We start from the raw sequence: 12,153 nt of genomic DNA on the forward strand, positions 1-12,153 counted from the left end.
AGGAGCTGATTGAGACACACGCTGGGATTATTATTAAAAATGGTAGCCCGCATGAAGCTTGAAATACGAATTGCCTGTGCACTGATTTGCAGCGAAAACAACATAAAGAAAAGAAAAATATGGAGGAGGAAATGTTTGGGGAGACGCGAGGAACAAGGATTGTGTGTCCTGCAATGAGAGTTGGAAGTAAATGCATAACTTTTCAATGTGCCGCTGTTGCAGATGGTCAAGCAAAGGTTTGTGCTTTGTTTCTGTTTGATAGAATTGTAATGTTTATCTGAAACAAAGCCATGCTTGCTGATATTGTGGTCTATAACTCCTCCCCGAACTCCCCGCTGCTCTGTATCTTGCTCTCTCATTGGCTGTCAGTCATCGCCGATGTAGTTTTCAGTCAGAACACTTTTCACACAGCAGGATTTTGAATCGCCGACAGGTCCAGATATTTAGCATGGCAATTATCTCACGGGTGTCGGCGACTCATCGGCGATTCTCTCAGATCGCGTCTTTGCTCATTCACACTGCGTGACTGTCACTCGCGTGAACGAGCACCGATTTGCCTGTGATTTCGGGCATTTGTCGGCGATTTCTCAAAACCTGTCGGCGAGCCAAAATCGGGGCTAAAATCGTGCAGTCTGAACTAGGCTTAAGTCTTAACAGAAATCGAGCGCAGCGTTAGTTCAGTCAGGCCACGTAGGCATAGTGCCGCAACCAGCTGACACGGTCAGCTGTCAAATCGCTCCAATCATTACCATTCTCCTATTAGACACGGGACATATATACATGGCATCGCTGCTCGGTAAGTATGCTCAAACTGCTCGCAACCCTCCCTCCCTCCCCATTATAAGCATGAGCATATTACAGTGCACCTTCTGGTTGACGTCTTCTTTTGTTCAGATCACTACCTTAAAGTCAATAAGGCTTCAAGTCCCGGCCGGCATGGACCTCAGTGCTGAGAGACACTCATCCTCATAACCAAGCTACAGTATAGACGTCCTACTGCCATATCTACATGATATCACGTTTGCTCTTAAAGACATTACTAGTGTCTTAATTGTCTGTGTATTTCCAAGCTGATGGTTCCGGGGGGTTAATGTTAAAGCTCTTGTATGTCCAATTAATTTTGGAGCAAGAACCCCCATAAGGAACCATACTGCCAAAGATAATTGTGTTCAATAAACTCAAGTAACTTGCCAAGTGGTCCTGTCTGAACTGTGACAATAGGTTTATGTTGTTTTCAATCACTACTGTACTCTTTTCATCACAAGCAAAACAGTAAATATACAATGGCATCTTGGCTCTGGAAAACATATATATTTTTACCTTTAAAGCAGACAACACCTGCATCTTGTTCGTGACCACAGTTATGGTTTCCCAAAGGACTGTGTGAGCACTGTGTGAGGGACGATTCCCTTCCTGAACATCTCACATTATTCAACCAGATCGGATCACTTCCCTGGCCAAAATGAGCCTGAGAGTGTGCAATAACAGCTCGTCCACATCCCAACTGTCTGCACACCACCTCAGCATCTTCAATGTCCCAGCCATCATCACATACTGTTCCCCACTGGCCATCATAAAGGATCTCAACTCTCCCAGAGCAGTTATTACTACCATTCACCAGTCTGATAGTATATTCACCTAAAAAAAAAAAAAAAAAAATTATATTATGAATTATGTTTCGAGTAATAATAGTTTGCAAGAGCGTGATTATAAACATAAGGAGGCTGTGAAAGTGTCTAGTGAGTACATGAGTTTTTCTGTTCAGCTGATGATGTTTAACATCCCCAATAACATCTGTAGTCCCATTTAGCTGCTTCTTAGCAACCGCCTTTTTTAGGAAAAGTAAAATATTTAAAAGGTCATGAACTGCTTTGGTTTATTGTTTTATAATGTTTCCTGGGGTGCACTTTTAATGTTAGTAGGCTTTTTACATCCAAAATTGTCAATTTATAAATAAAAGGCATTTTTCCTACCCTGATTTTAGCCTCTGATTTGAACGTTCTGTTTTAAGGGGCGTGTCTGCTGTGAGGTTTCAGTGTAAACACCCACTGCTGTAATTGGCTGACATCTTTGCATATGAAATAGCCAAGTATTACTCTCTCTTTTAGTGCGTTTTTACTATTACAGCTCTGGTTAACTAATCGTAAAAAGTGTTGCATTACATTTAGATCTATGGTGTTATATTTAGATTGTGGCATGAAAGGTTGCAGAGATGAACACTGTAGCCGATCACAGACATGTTGAGTGAATGAAAGCAGTGATCTCATCATTTCGACTCAATTTCTGCACACTAACAAATGCTTTCATCTTCACTAACAAAGCCTCGTTTAAGCCCCGGGTATACTTCAGCCGTCCACGTTCGTGCATCGTCCGCATGACGTAATTTTCGTCATGCGGAGGGTTCGCGGCCGGCTGCACACCCTGGCCGCGTGCAGGCCAAATTTCGAGACCGCGCGGACAGTCCGCGTGAAACAGCGCACGCGCAAGCAGTATAGAAGAGTATAGATAAGTAAAATATGGGAAATGATGCACTTCTTTTCTTCTCCGAACATGCCCAGTGAATGTCACATTGATGACACGACTCAGTGCTCTCCGATGTCTAGTAAGCATAGAAAAAAACTGTACTGCGCATGTGACGAACGCGGTCGTCCGCGCGCATCTGTGTAGTATAGAGGGTATGCAAGTGACGTCACCGTCGACCGTTACGGCTGCGGTCATGTCCACTAAGAGGCAAAAGACTGAGCGGCAGCATTGGTTTTCAGAAAAACACACAAAACACATCCAAAACGGGAAAGAGCTTTGTGATTGACTGTACAAATAGCTCTGACACAAAACCTGAGGCATATATTTAAAAGAAAAAAAAATCAGAAAGCAACAGAAAAAAGCAAATGGATCACTGCAATTCACAGAAACATCTGAACTCCAGGCAGAGAAACATGGATTTGCAGTTATCATTTAGGTCAAAATGTTGGATTTTGAGGTAAAATCATACCGTATATATTGTATTGTTATATATTATGTTGACAACTCATCAATTAAATATTTTCGATCTTATATTCTGCATAATTGTGTGTTTTTAAAGCTGCAGTCCGCAACTTTTTTTGGTTAAAAATTATCCAAAATCAACTTTTGAACAAGTACATAACCAGCCAGTGTTCAAAACTATCTAATTATCTTGTCTCGATTCACAACAGTAAGCTTGTAATAATGTTTTATAATAAGAGCGACATGGTGAATTTCCGCGGGAAATTTGAGCATGCAGCAGTTCATCTGTGCATCATTAATCACGTCCTTAAACAAAGGAAGGAGTAGGGCTGTCAACTTTAGTCGTTTAGTCGACTAATCGGTCGATGCCGTTTTGGTCGACTGACATTCTCATTGGTCGACCAGTTGCAAATTTTTTTTTTTTTTTTTTACCAATAAAGAAATTTTCATTGATTTACTCCTTGATATTTATTCCTTTTATTAGCAGTTATATATTACTGTATTCTAAATATAATTAGCCTATGTTTTATACCAAACTTTAAATGCTTTAATTTAGGCTATTTTATAACGGCGCCGTAGTTAAGCGCACCACGTGAACACTCGGGAACCGCACCTGTGGCTGGCTGCACTGCTGCTTCGCGCTCCTTAAGGAATATAGGTAGTTCATTCAGTTAGAACGCTACTTGTTTTGGGCTTTAGTCGAAAAAATGTCCAAGAAATGTAAATCTTTTGTTTGGCTGCATTTTACAAAAAAAGACGACAAGACTGTGGAGTGCAAGCTATGCAGCCTAAAGCTAACTTACCATAGCTCAACGACCAATATGACCGATCACCTAAAAGCGGTAAGCGAGATATAAATGTGTCAGACAGCTTTGCTATGTCTAATGTCGAAAAGTTTATATATTTTATTGGTTATGTTCTAGGCACATCCACAGGCAATGCCACAGGCGTTTGTTTGTGTTTGTTTTAAAACGCCTAGATCGTTTGGACAAAAGTTAACCCATAGCTTTGAAAGTAAAGAAGAATATACAGCCTGTATAATCAAGAGCTTTTGTTAGGATTTTTCATTATTTGGCAGTTTTTGCAGTTATATTTTTTGTAGCGTGTGGTGTGGTCAGGTGCGCGATTGTGACGGTCACTATAGACCTAGGACAGAACTCCTCACTTTGCAGTTTAAAAAATAACCTAATTTCCAAAGAATTGTATTATTATTATAGTTTTATGTATTATTGATGTTTTTCGTTGTTGTTTTATAAATGCTCTATTATAATTGTTTAATAAATGTTCAATCAAAAAAGACATCGCGTCTGTTTTTTTTTAGTTTTTTTTTTTTTTTTAGTCGACTGATCGTTGCACAGGACAGGACTTTGGTCGACTAAGCATTTCTTTGGTTGACTACAGCCCTAGGAAGGAGTTCAGGCTAATCGGTTTTATCACGTGAGGACGCTGCCGGTAGCGGCACATTTATAGCCTGTTCTCACAACAGCTGAAATAATTAAACTTATCATTTTGATGGTGGATTGTAATCCAGAAAGATCCAAATGACAATCATCAATGACAACTGGAGATTCACCCGTAGTCAAAAAGCAAAAGACTTGGACTGTGGAGTGGATACAGAAATTGAAATCTACAGGTAACACTAATACACACTAAATACACATAGTCACGCAATGCTGATGTTGTTAACAATAACAATTTGAAAACAATATAACAGTAATAATAATTTGCACGGTTTGGCATGATCCGAGCTAAGCGATCGTTAGATTTAATCATCATTGGCAGCGTGATTTATTGTAGGCCTAATGCTTTTTTCCTCAGTTGGTCAAAACAAAAGTGGCAAACATGTTACTTACTTGTTCAGATGATATTTTCCAGTGAAAATCTTATATTGGTCATACTTTCAAGACGTAGAATCTGTGATTCTGAAGTTCAGTATCCATACCGGTGCGGTGACTGACAGCAAACATTAGATTCATCCGCGCTGACAAGCTGCGCCGATGCACAACGCACGTACAGATAACTGTTCCGCATATGACTGCAATCGCATGTTTCAAACAGAGATGGCGACAAAGAGGAAAAAGTCTATACTTTGAAAGACATGCGGACGTGACTGCGCGCGTGACGCGTCCGGGCACGGAAAGTGAAGTAGCCTATACCCGGGGCTGCGACGCGGCTACCGGAGCTGATATGCGGCCACTAGTCAATGCTCGTGTTTACACCAGCCACGCTGTGGCGCGTTTGAGAAACGTCTCAGAAGCGGCTCGACTCGCCGCTTCGCTAAAGATAGCAAAATAATCATAATGATGCAAGTATTTAACATTTAGAAATTACTTACTTTCAATGACGCACACTATATTGCCCAAATTATAGCAGTAACAAAGAACTACCTTCACTCCGTCTCAAACGCGTACACTCTGATCCAATATAGCCTAACACGAACACAGAAGGTGCGTCCCAATTCGCGTACTTAAAAACGTCATAGAATAGTGCATAAGTATAAATAGTGTGAGTAGTGCGTTCACACTGAAAATTCCAAAAAGAAAAAGTGCACTTTAAATACCCGGATGATGCACTAAATTAACGGAAAAAACTAAGTGTGGAATGTTGGACACTTCGTGCACTCAACTGTCGCAGCTTTAATTACGTAGTGGAGGGGAAGGGAGGATCAGACTCCGTTATTAAATGACAAAATAACCTTATACAATTCACGCACTACATGGATGAGTGCATAGTGCACAAGTACATAGTGTATAAGTGCATAGTGTATAGTGCGTCATTTGGGACGCAACTAGAGAGAAAACACGGATTCAGATATATGCTGTTCCATACTGCCACCTGCTGGCACAGTTGTGTAACTGAGAGAACTTTGTACATAAAATGATGAAAATGTCCTGGTTTTCATTATTTTTCATTGGGCCATTAAATTGACCAGTGTTACGAGATTTTCGGTTTCTGAGATTTTCGGTTTCCGAAGGCGGAGCATACATTAATATTAATGAGTTTTGCAGACATGTGCAATTGCACGTGCAACTGAGAATATTGGTTCACATTGTATCTCAAGACATTAGTGGATTATTCCATAAAGGTAAATATTCTCAGCATCGCCTAAACTACAGTTGTTTACTTCTAGGTAACAGTTTATAATGTTTTCATTAGAATGCACGATTTATGCAGTCATTTGTAACTGAATAACAGATACTTCGCGTAACAGCAGAGCAACCTTCAGCTATCGTCTACAGCTCGTTGTGCTCTTCCTTTGTACCTTGCGATGTAACAGCTGATAGGCCTATATAAATTTCTTTTTAACTTTCATGCCTATTTGATAAGCAAAAAAAAAACAAAAAAAAATGCTGGGAAAGATCAGCTCTACAGCAAAATATAGAAGGGCAAACAAGGAGGATGAGGAAAACCAAAGATATAGACACTTTTTGTTAGTTTTTGTAAGTTTGTGAGAGCTATTTTTGTTATTTTTGGATTGCTTATAGGTATTTTTTAGTTATTTATTATTTATTTATTTTTCTAATACAGAAGAGACATTAACTTGTCATAATAAAACATGTTGAGTAACCTCTGAGAAGCCTATCTGCATTTGTGTATTTGGTTATAGATGGTGTTTTGTAATATAACAATTTTATATCCATACAGAGGAGGCATATTTTAAATGTATTGAAATTATAAGGCATCTTTGAGTAAACTTCGAGGTATCATTTGAGTATTGGTGGGCCGAGTGTCCTGGTTTTTGGTAATCAAAATATGGGCACCCTATGCTGTTAATTGTATTTTTCTTGTATGTTCGTGAAGTTGCACCTTCTCGGGATCTAATTTAATTCACAGTCATTTTACAAATTAGCAGCACAAAACACAAAAATAAGATCAATACAGAATGAATTCACTTTCATGCAATATATTCATTTATATTATAGGGTATGAGACAAGATTAAACTCTTACCTACAATGATGTCAACAGTGTTACTCCAAGGTGATATTACAGCGCCGTTATGGTAGGAGTAATAACAGCTGTAGCTGCCCTGATGTGAGACGCTTACATTGACAAGGTGGAAAGTCACACCAGAAACATGTTTCTGGGAGGATATAGATGATTCGTTTATGAAGAGGTGGAATTCAGCATCAGCATTGCATCTTGGTTTAGGTGTTGTGCATTTTAACTGAATGTTTTCTCCAGGAGAAACAACTGTATGTGTGGGGATCACAGAAAGAGTGGGCTGCTGCAGGTCACCTGCTAAAGAAATAGACATCCATTTAAAATTACATGTTAAGATAAAAATCATTAAATACATGAAGCTTATTGTAATTTCTATTGCTCATTTCTACCTAACTCTGTCAAAATGCAAAAGATTTACCTGAACAAACAACAGCAGCATCTTCACCATGACCACAGTTGTGAGCTCCTAGTCCTCTGTGTGAACATTGTGTGAGGTTTCCTTCACCTCCTGAGCATCCAACACCATCCAGCCAGATCGATCCACTGCCTTGACCAAAGGCGGCACTTTTAGGTGCACTGATGGCTGAACCACACTCTAACTGTCTGCAAACCACAGCAGCATCATTCATGTCCCAGTCTTCATCACACACGGTTCCCCACTGGCCATTATGAAGGATCTCCACTCTTCCACAGCATGAATCAGACCCATTGACCAATCTTATGTCTGGTAAGATATAAAAATGTAAGTAATGTTATTAAAAACTATGTTGTAAGTATGTGTATATTGTATGTGTTTGACATTGTTAGTAGCTGTTGTGGAAATTTTAATTTTTCATATGCTTTTTACCTGTATTCTTGTGAAATATGATGCTTATGGAACATGATATGATGTTGGCTTCATTGGTAATGTTTAACATAGTGTCAGAAATAGAAAGAGCAAGATATGGTATGGGAAAATGCAAGATGTATGTTAAAAACATGTCTGTGCTAACAATGTGTGGAAAGTTACAGCCACTAAGAGATGTTCCAAATATGGTGAAAGGATAGAGGCTTCGGCCTTGGAGGTTAGAGATATAAAAGTGAGGTGAAGCTTTCGTTCTTGGTCTTACACTCTACAGCTACTTGTGTTTCTGTATGACCTGTCTGACCTTTCTTGCAAGAAATAAAAGCTTTAAAGACAATTGGACGTGTTTGTCTCTTATGCAGTAGAGTCGGAGTTGATATTTTTGCCACAACAATTTGGTGTCAGGAAGTGGGATTCCATGGATGTGCCTTTTGGACCCGAGAGCGGACGGTGACTGATCATCCTGGACTTAATAGTAGTCTCAGCCCTACCCCGAATAGATTAAGGGATGAGGGGCCGACCGCCAGGGTCCAGAGGGGGACACCACTGGAATCAGAAAACGAACCCAGGTGGCTACACGACTCTCTGGTAAGAGATAAATTTAAATTTTATGGGGAATTGAAAGTAAGTGTGATTTGGTAAAATTTGGAAGATTAGGAAACAGGAAAAATTGAAAAATTTGTGATTTAAGTGATTTAAATATGAGTTTATGTGGGTAAAATAAGTTTTTGAATAGAAAAAGTGAAAAAAGGGGAATTTATGATTTGGTAAATAAGTAATTAGGAACCGGGACGAACCATTTTGGTGGCTCTGGCAAGGCTATGTGGTCGCGGTCCGGAGGGTTTTGTGGGATTGAGATCGACTGCAGTAGTCAGTAATAGTCAGTACAGTCAGTAACAGTAAACATTTGAATTGTGGTGTACAGAGAGGCAGTCTGTGGAAGCTGGGGGGCAGTAAGAGCGTTTTCCACGGTGGAAGATTTGCAATCGGCGATACCCGTTACCGATTTTGGGGCAAACAATCGGCGATACCCGTTACCGATTTTGGGGTAATAAATCTAGGCTGGGTCATACTGGAACAAAATTTATTTGGGATAGGGCCCAATTTTTGTGATAGCAGTGACAGTCTAAGTGCTTGAGTCCGCCGAAGCAGATTGTACGAGGCTGCATAACACAATTTAAATAACCAAAAGCAGGGCGATCAAGACGTCCCCAAAACTGATCGTGAGTGCAGTAACAGCGTTTGTCTAAGCGCTTAAGTCTGCAAGTAGCCCGTGCGGCCTTGGGTCAAAAAGGTCGTGGAGAAGTTGCTCAAGCTCGTCCGGTTGGGGCAGTCAATCGGATCTGGTGGAGACGTCCGCAGATTATTAGGTGTGCACCGAAGAGTTAAAATCCACACAAGCCGGGAGAGTCAAAATGGGGAATCCCAGAGCAAGCTTGCAAAAAGTGGAATGATAGGGGGTGTTGTAAAATATGATGTACCAGTGTTTTATCAAATGAGAAAATTGTATGGCCAAAGATGCATGTAAGATATAGAAAAGTTAGTTAAGTATTGTGATTTCCCAGAAGAGGGAACGTTGAGTGGTCATAAGACTTAAGTCTTATGATAATATGGCATCCATTGATAATATGTTCTGCATCTGCAAACTAACTATTTGATAGTGAGATAAGTGGCTATGATGAAGGGAAATATAGCAGGAAAAAATTAATTTTGTGAAAGTGAAAATGAAAATTCTAAAAGAATGTTTCACTTTGGGGAAAAAAAAGGTTGAACAGTCTCAAGTATGTTTTTATGTGATGAGCGCATCGCTATCACAATGTAAAATGACAAATGATTTTGGACCTCTAATGTCTAAATGTTTGGTTTTTGATGATCAAAAGTGAAATGGCAGGAAAAATTAGGTTGTATCAGAAACTCAACCTGACTGGAAATTTGTAACCTCTAATTTCCATGATGTGTGAGTAAAAGACGAATATAAAAACTTTATTTGGAAATTAATGTCATTTCTGGCAAAGTCTGGCAAAGGCCAGAGTCAAAAGACAGTAGATAAAGTTTGATGTTAAAAGTTATAAAAGGCAGAGTACCAGTCCTGAAATCCTCAGTCTCTCTCTCATTCAAAGTCAGCTAAATGAGCTATCTGAGCTTGTGTCATAAGTGATAACAAGCTATTTATAGTGAAGCAGTGTCTCAGCTGAAAATCATGGACACAGAGATGTCAAAAGAAATGATTGCCATGAAGAGGGAAATTAACTGTTAAACTTGTTAAAGGAAAACTCAATGAGTGTAAAGAGGTCTTTAAATTAGTAATATAGACCTTGAAGGACAGAAGTGACTATTCTGATGAATTTCTTCTATGACCAGTAACTTTTTTGTCTGATCTTTGACACCACCATGTGCAGGGCTGATGGCTCCGGTTACAGATGTGACAGAACACTACACTGAATGGACAGTTGTAAGAATTAAATTCACCGAGTATATTCTCAGCACGGATGCGTTGCTGCTGAGAGAATGCACAGTCTAATGATTTTAGTGATTAAATACTGCTGTTATTAACCTGTCTCCATGTTTTAACACTATCAGGCAGTCCAATGGCTCTGGTGGCTCTTGAATGCAACTTCCCTAAGCTCCAGAAAACACCTGATTCTGGTGAAGAAAACTGTCAAAGATCTGGAATGGGAAAGAGCGGGTACCAGTGTGCATGAGGTGATTTCTCAAAGACGGGTAAGATCCTCTTTGGCCAGACGAGGACAACCTAAGGCAGGGGGTTACCGCCGCCACTGGGCATCTACCCTGATGGGGGGTGTTTATGTGAGATGGGTATGAGAGTTGAGCAGGATGTCTGTGAGGCCAGCAGCATCATGAAGGGGGGATGACCTGTGAGAAGAACAGCAGTCTGACCCAAAAATGCTCCTCTATACCACTCACCAGAAACCGCGTTCCTGAGAGGGCTTGTTTTTCATTGTGACAAGCAACTATGCCAGGGGACGAGACCCTGAGGAAAAAGAGTATAGAGCTGATGGGAATGAGCTTTCAGGAGCCGACTGAGAACATGAGGTGATTGTCTGTAATTTCTGGGGAGACCAGAGTAAAATTTAGTAACATGATGTTGGTTGCCCTATTGGCAAGAACTGTATAGCAGTTTAGGATTCAGCAGGATGATGAATCCCTGAATTCATGAGGCTGTGTGATTTTGTCTCTATCATAGTTTTTACTCCTGCAGGTCATTAGACATGGCAGAGGATAATTCCAAGGCAATGGTGGTGTTAAAGATGAAGACTGATTTTGCAGATTCAAGAGAAAGTTAAGTGCATTCAGCATTTAAAACTAAAGATACCCTCAAAAATGGCAACTAGCATAACATATTTTAGATGGTGGTAATGTTTTCTTTATTTGAAAGTTAAAACATTTAGATTTGACCAAGGGTTATGTATAGTAATTTGATGTTAAATTCAGTCTAAGTTACAGTCTTAAGAGGCTGCTGAATTGATTATTTGTGCAGTAAGAGAGAGAGATGGCTGGGGTAGAGGCAAGGATACTCTGTCTGTCTGTTATCAGTCTGCTAAAGTTTAAACAAAACAAAGCAATGAGACTAGAACCAAAACAACCCAGCTGACTTTTGTGAAAAATAATTATAGTGAACAGAGATGTTTTGAGACTGAATAAAAGATCATGTAAGAAACTAAGTAAAGATCTACAGAACAATGTGAAGTTTAAAGATATGCTTTTAGATTTAACACCAAAAGCAACTTTGAAAGTGAGCAGTTTATAGTCATGTGTGTCTAATGTGAGGGAGTATGAGAGTGACTGGACTCTATGTTTTGTATGTGTTAGTTTGGGAAAAATCCATAGAGAGTGTATATGTCATTAACTAGTGTGAATGAGTGTTTATCGTTACAGATGGGTTAAGTGAAACAAGAAATTTGGAGAAGCAGATATTTTTTATTTATTTTTGAATCTGATGAAAAGACGATACAGAACATGGGACGAGCTTTAAGTGGATTGTTCATCCAGCTCTGTCTACTAATGGTAATTATGACTACTTTTGTCATTTATGATATTGATTTGAATTACTCTCTGGATCAGTAAGTTTAAGTATTTATGGAAAATTGGAATTGTGAAATTGAAGATTGCCGTCTATGAGTTAAAACCCCTTGTCTAAATTTAACTTGGGGTCTGAATTTAAACACTGTCAGCTATGTGTGATCACAATGCTAAATGTAAAATGTAGACTTGACGGCAGAGAAACAGTGACACACTGGCAGTAAACAATATTTATCCAGAGAGCCCAGTAACCTTCATAGAACGAAGGATGATGAGAAGAAACATCATTGTTGTTTGACTATCCTTGCTCAAGTCTGTACACTATGACTTGACCTGCTAG

At 39.5% G+C, this 12,153-nt stretch overlaps 1 protein-coding gene across 1 annotated transcript in view; it reads right to left on the reverse strand.

The window, feature by feature from the left end:
* LOC137005208 (deleted in malignant brain tumors 1 protein-like) overlaps window positions 1-12,153 on the reverse strand; it is a 49,353-nt gene that overhangs the window by 23,090 nt on the left and 14,110 nt on the right. Inside the window, exons 6-7 of the mRNA XM_067366023.1 lie at window positions 7,347-7,652; window positions 1,330-1,638 (exon numbers count right to left, since the gene is read on the reverse strand). Of these exons, the coding sequence (XP_067222124.1) occupies window positions 1,330-1,638; window positions 7,347-7,652 (615 nt within the window). The remainder of the gene's footprint in view (window positions 1-1,329; window positions 1,639-7,346; window positions 7,653-12,153) is intronic.

Source organism: Chanodichthys erythropterus, chromosome 17 (assembly GCF_024489055.1).
Source record: "Chanodichthys erythropterus isolate Z2021 chromosome 17, ASM2448905v1, whole genome shotgun sequence".
In the NCBI taxonomy this organism is placed as follows: Eukaryota; Metazoa; Chordata; class Actinopteri; order Cypriniformes; family Xenocyprididae; genus Chanodichthys; species Chanodichthys erythropterus.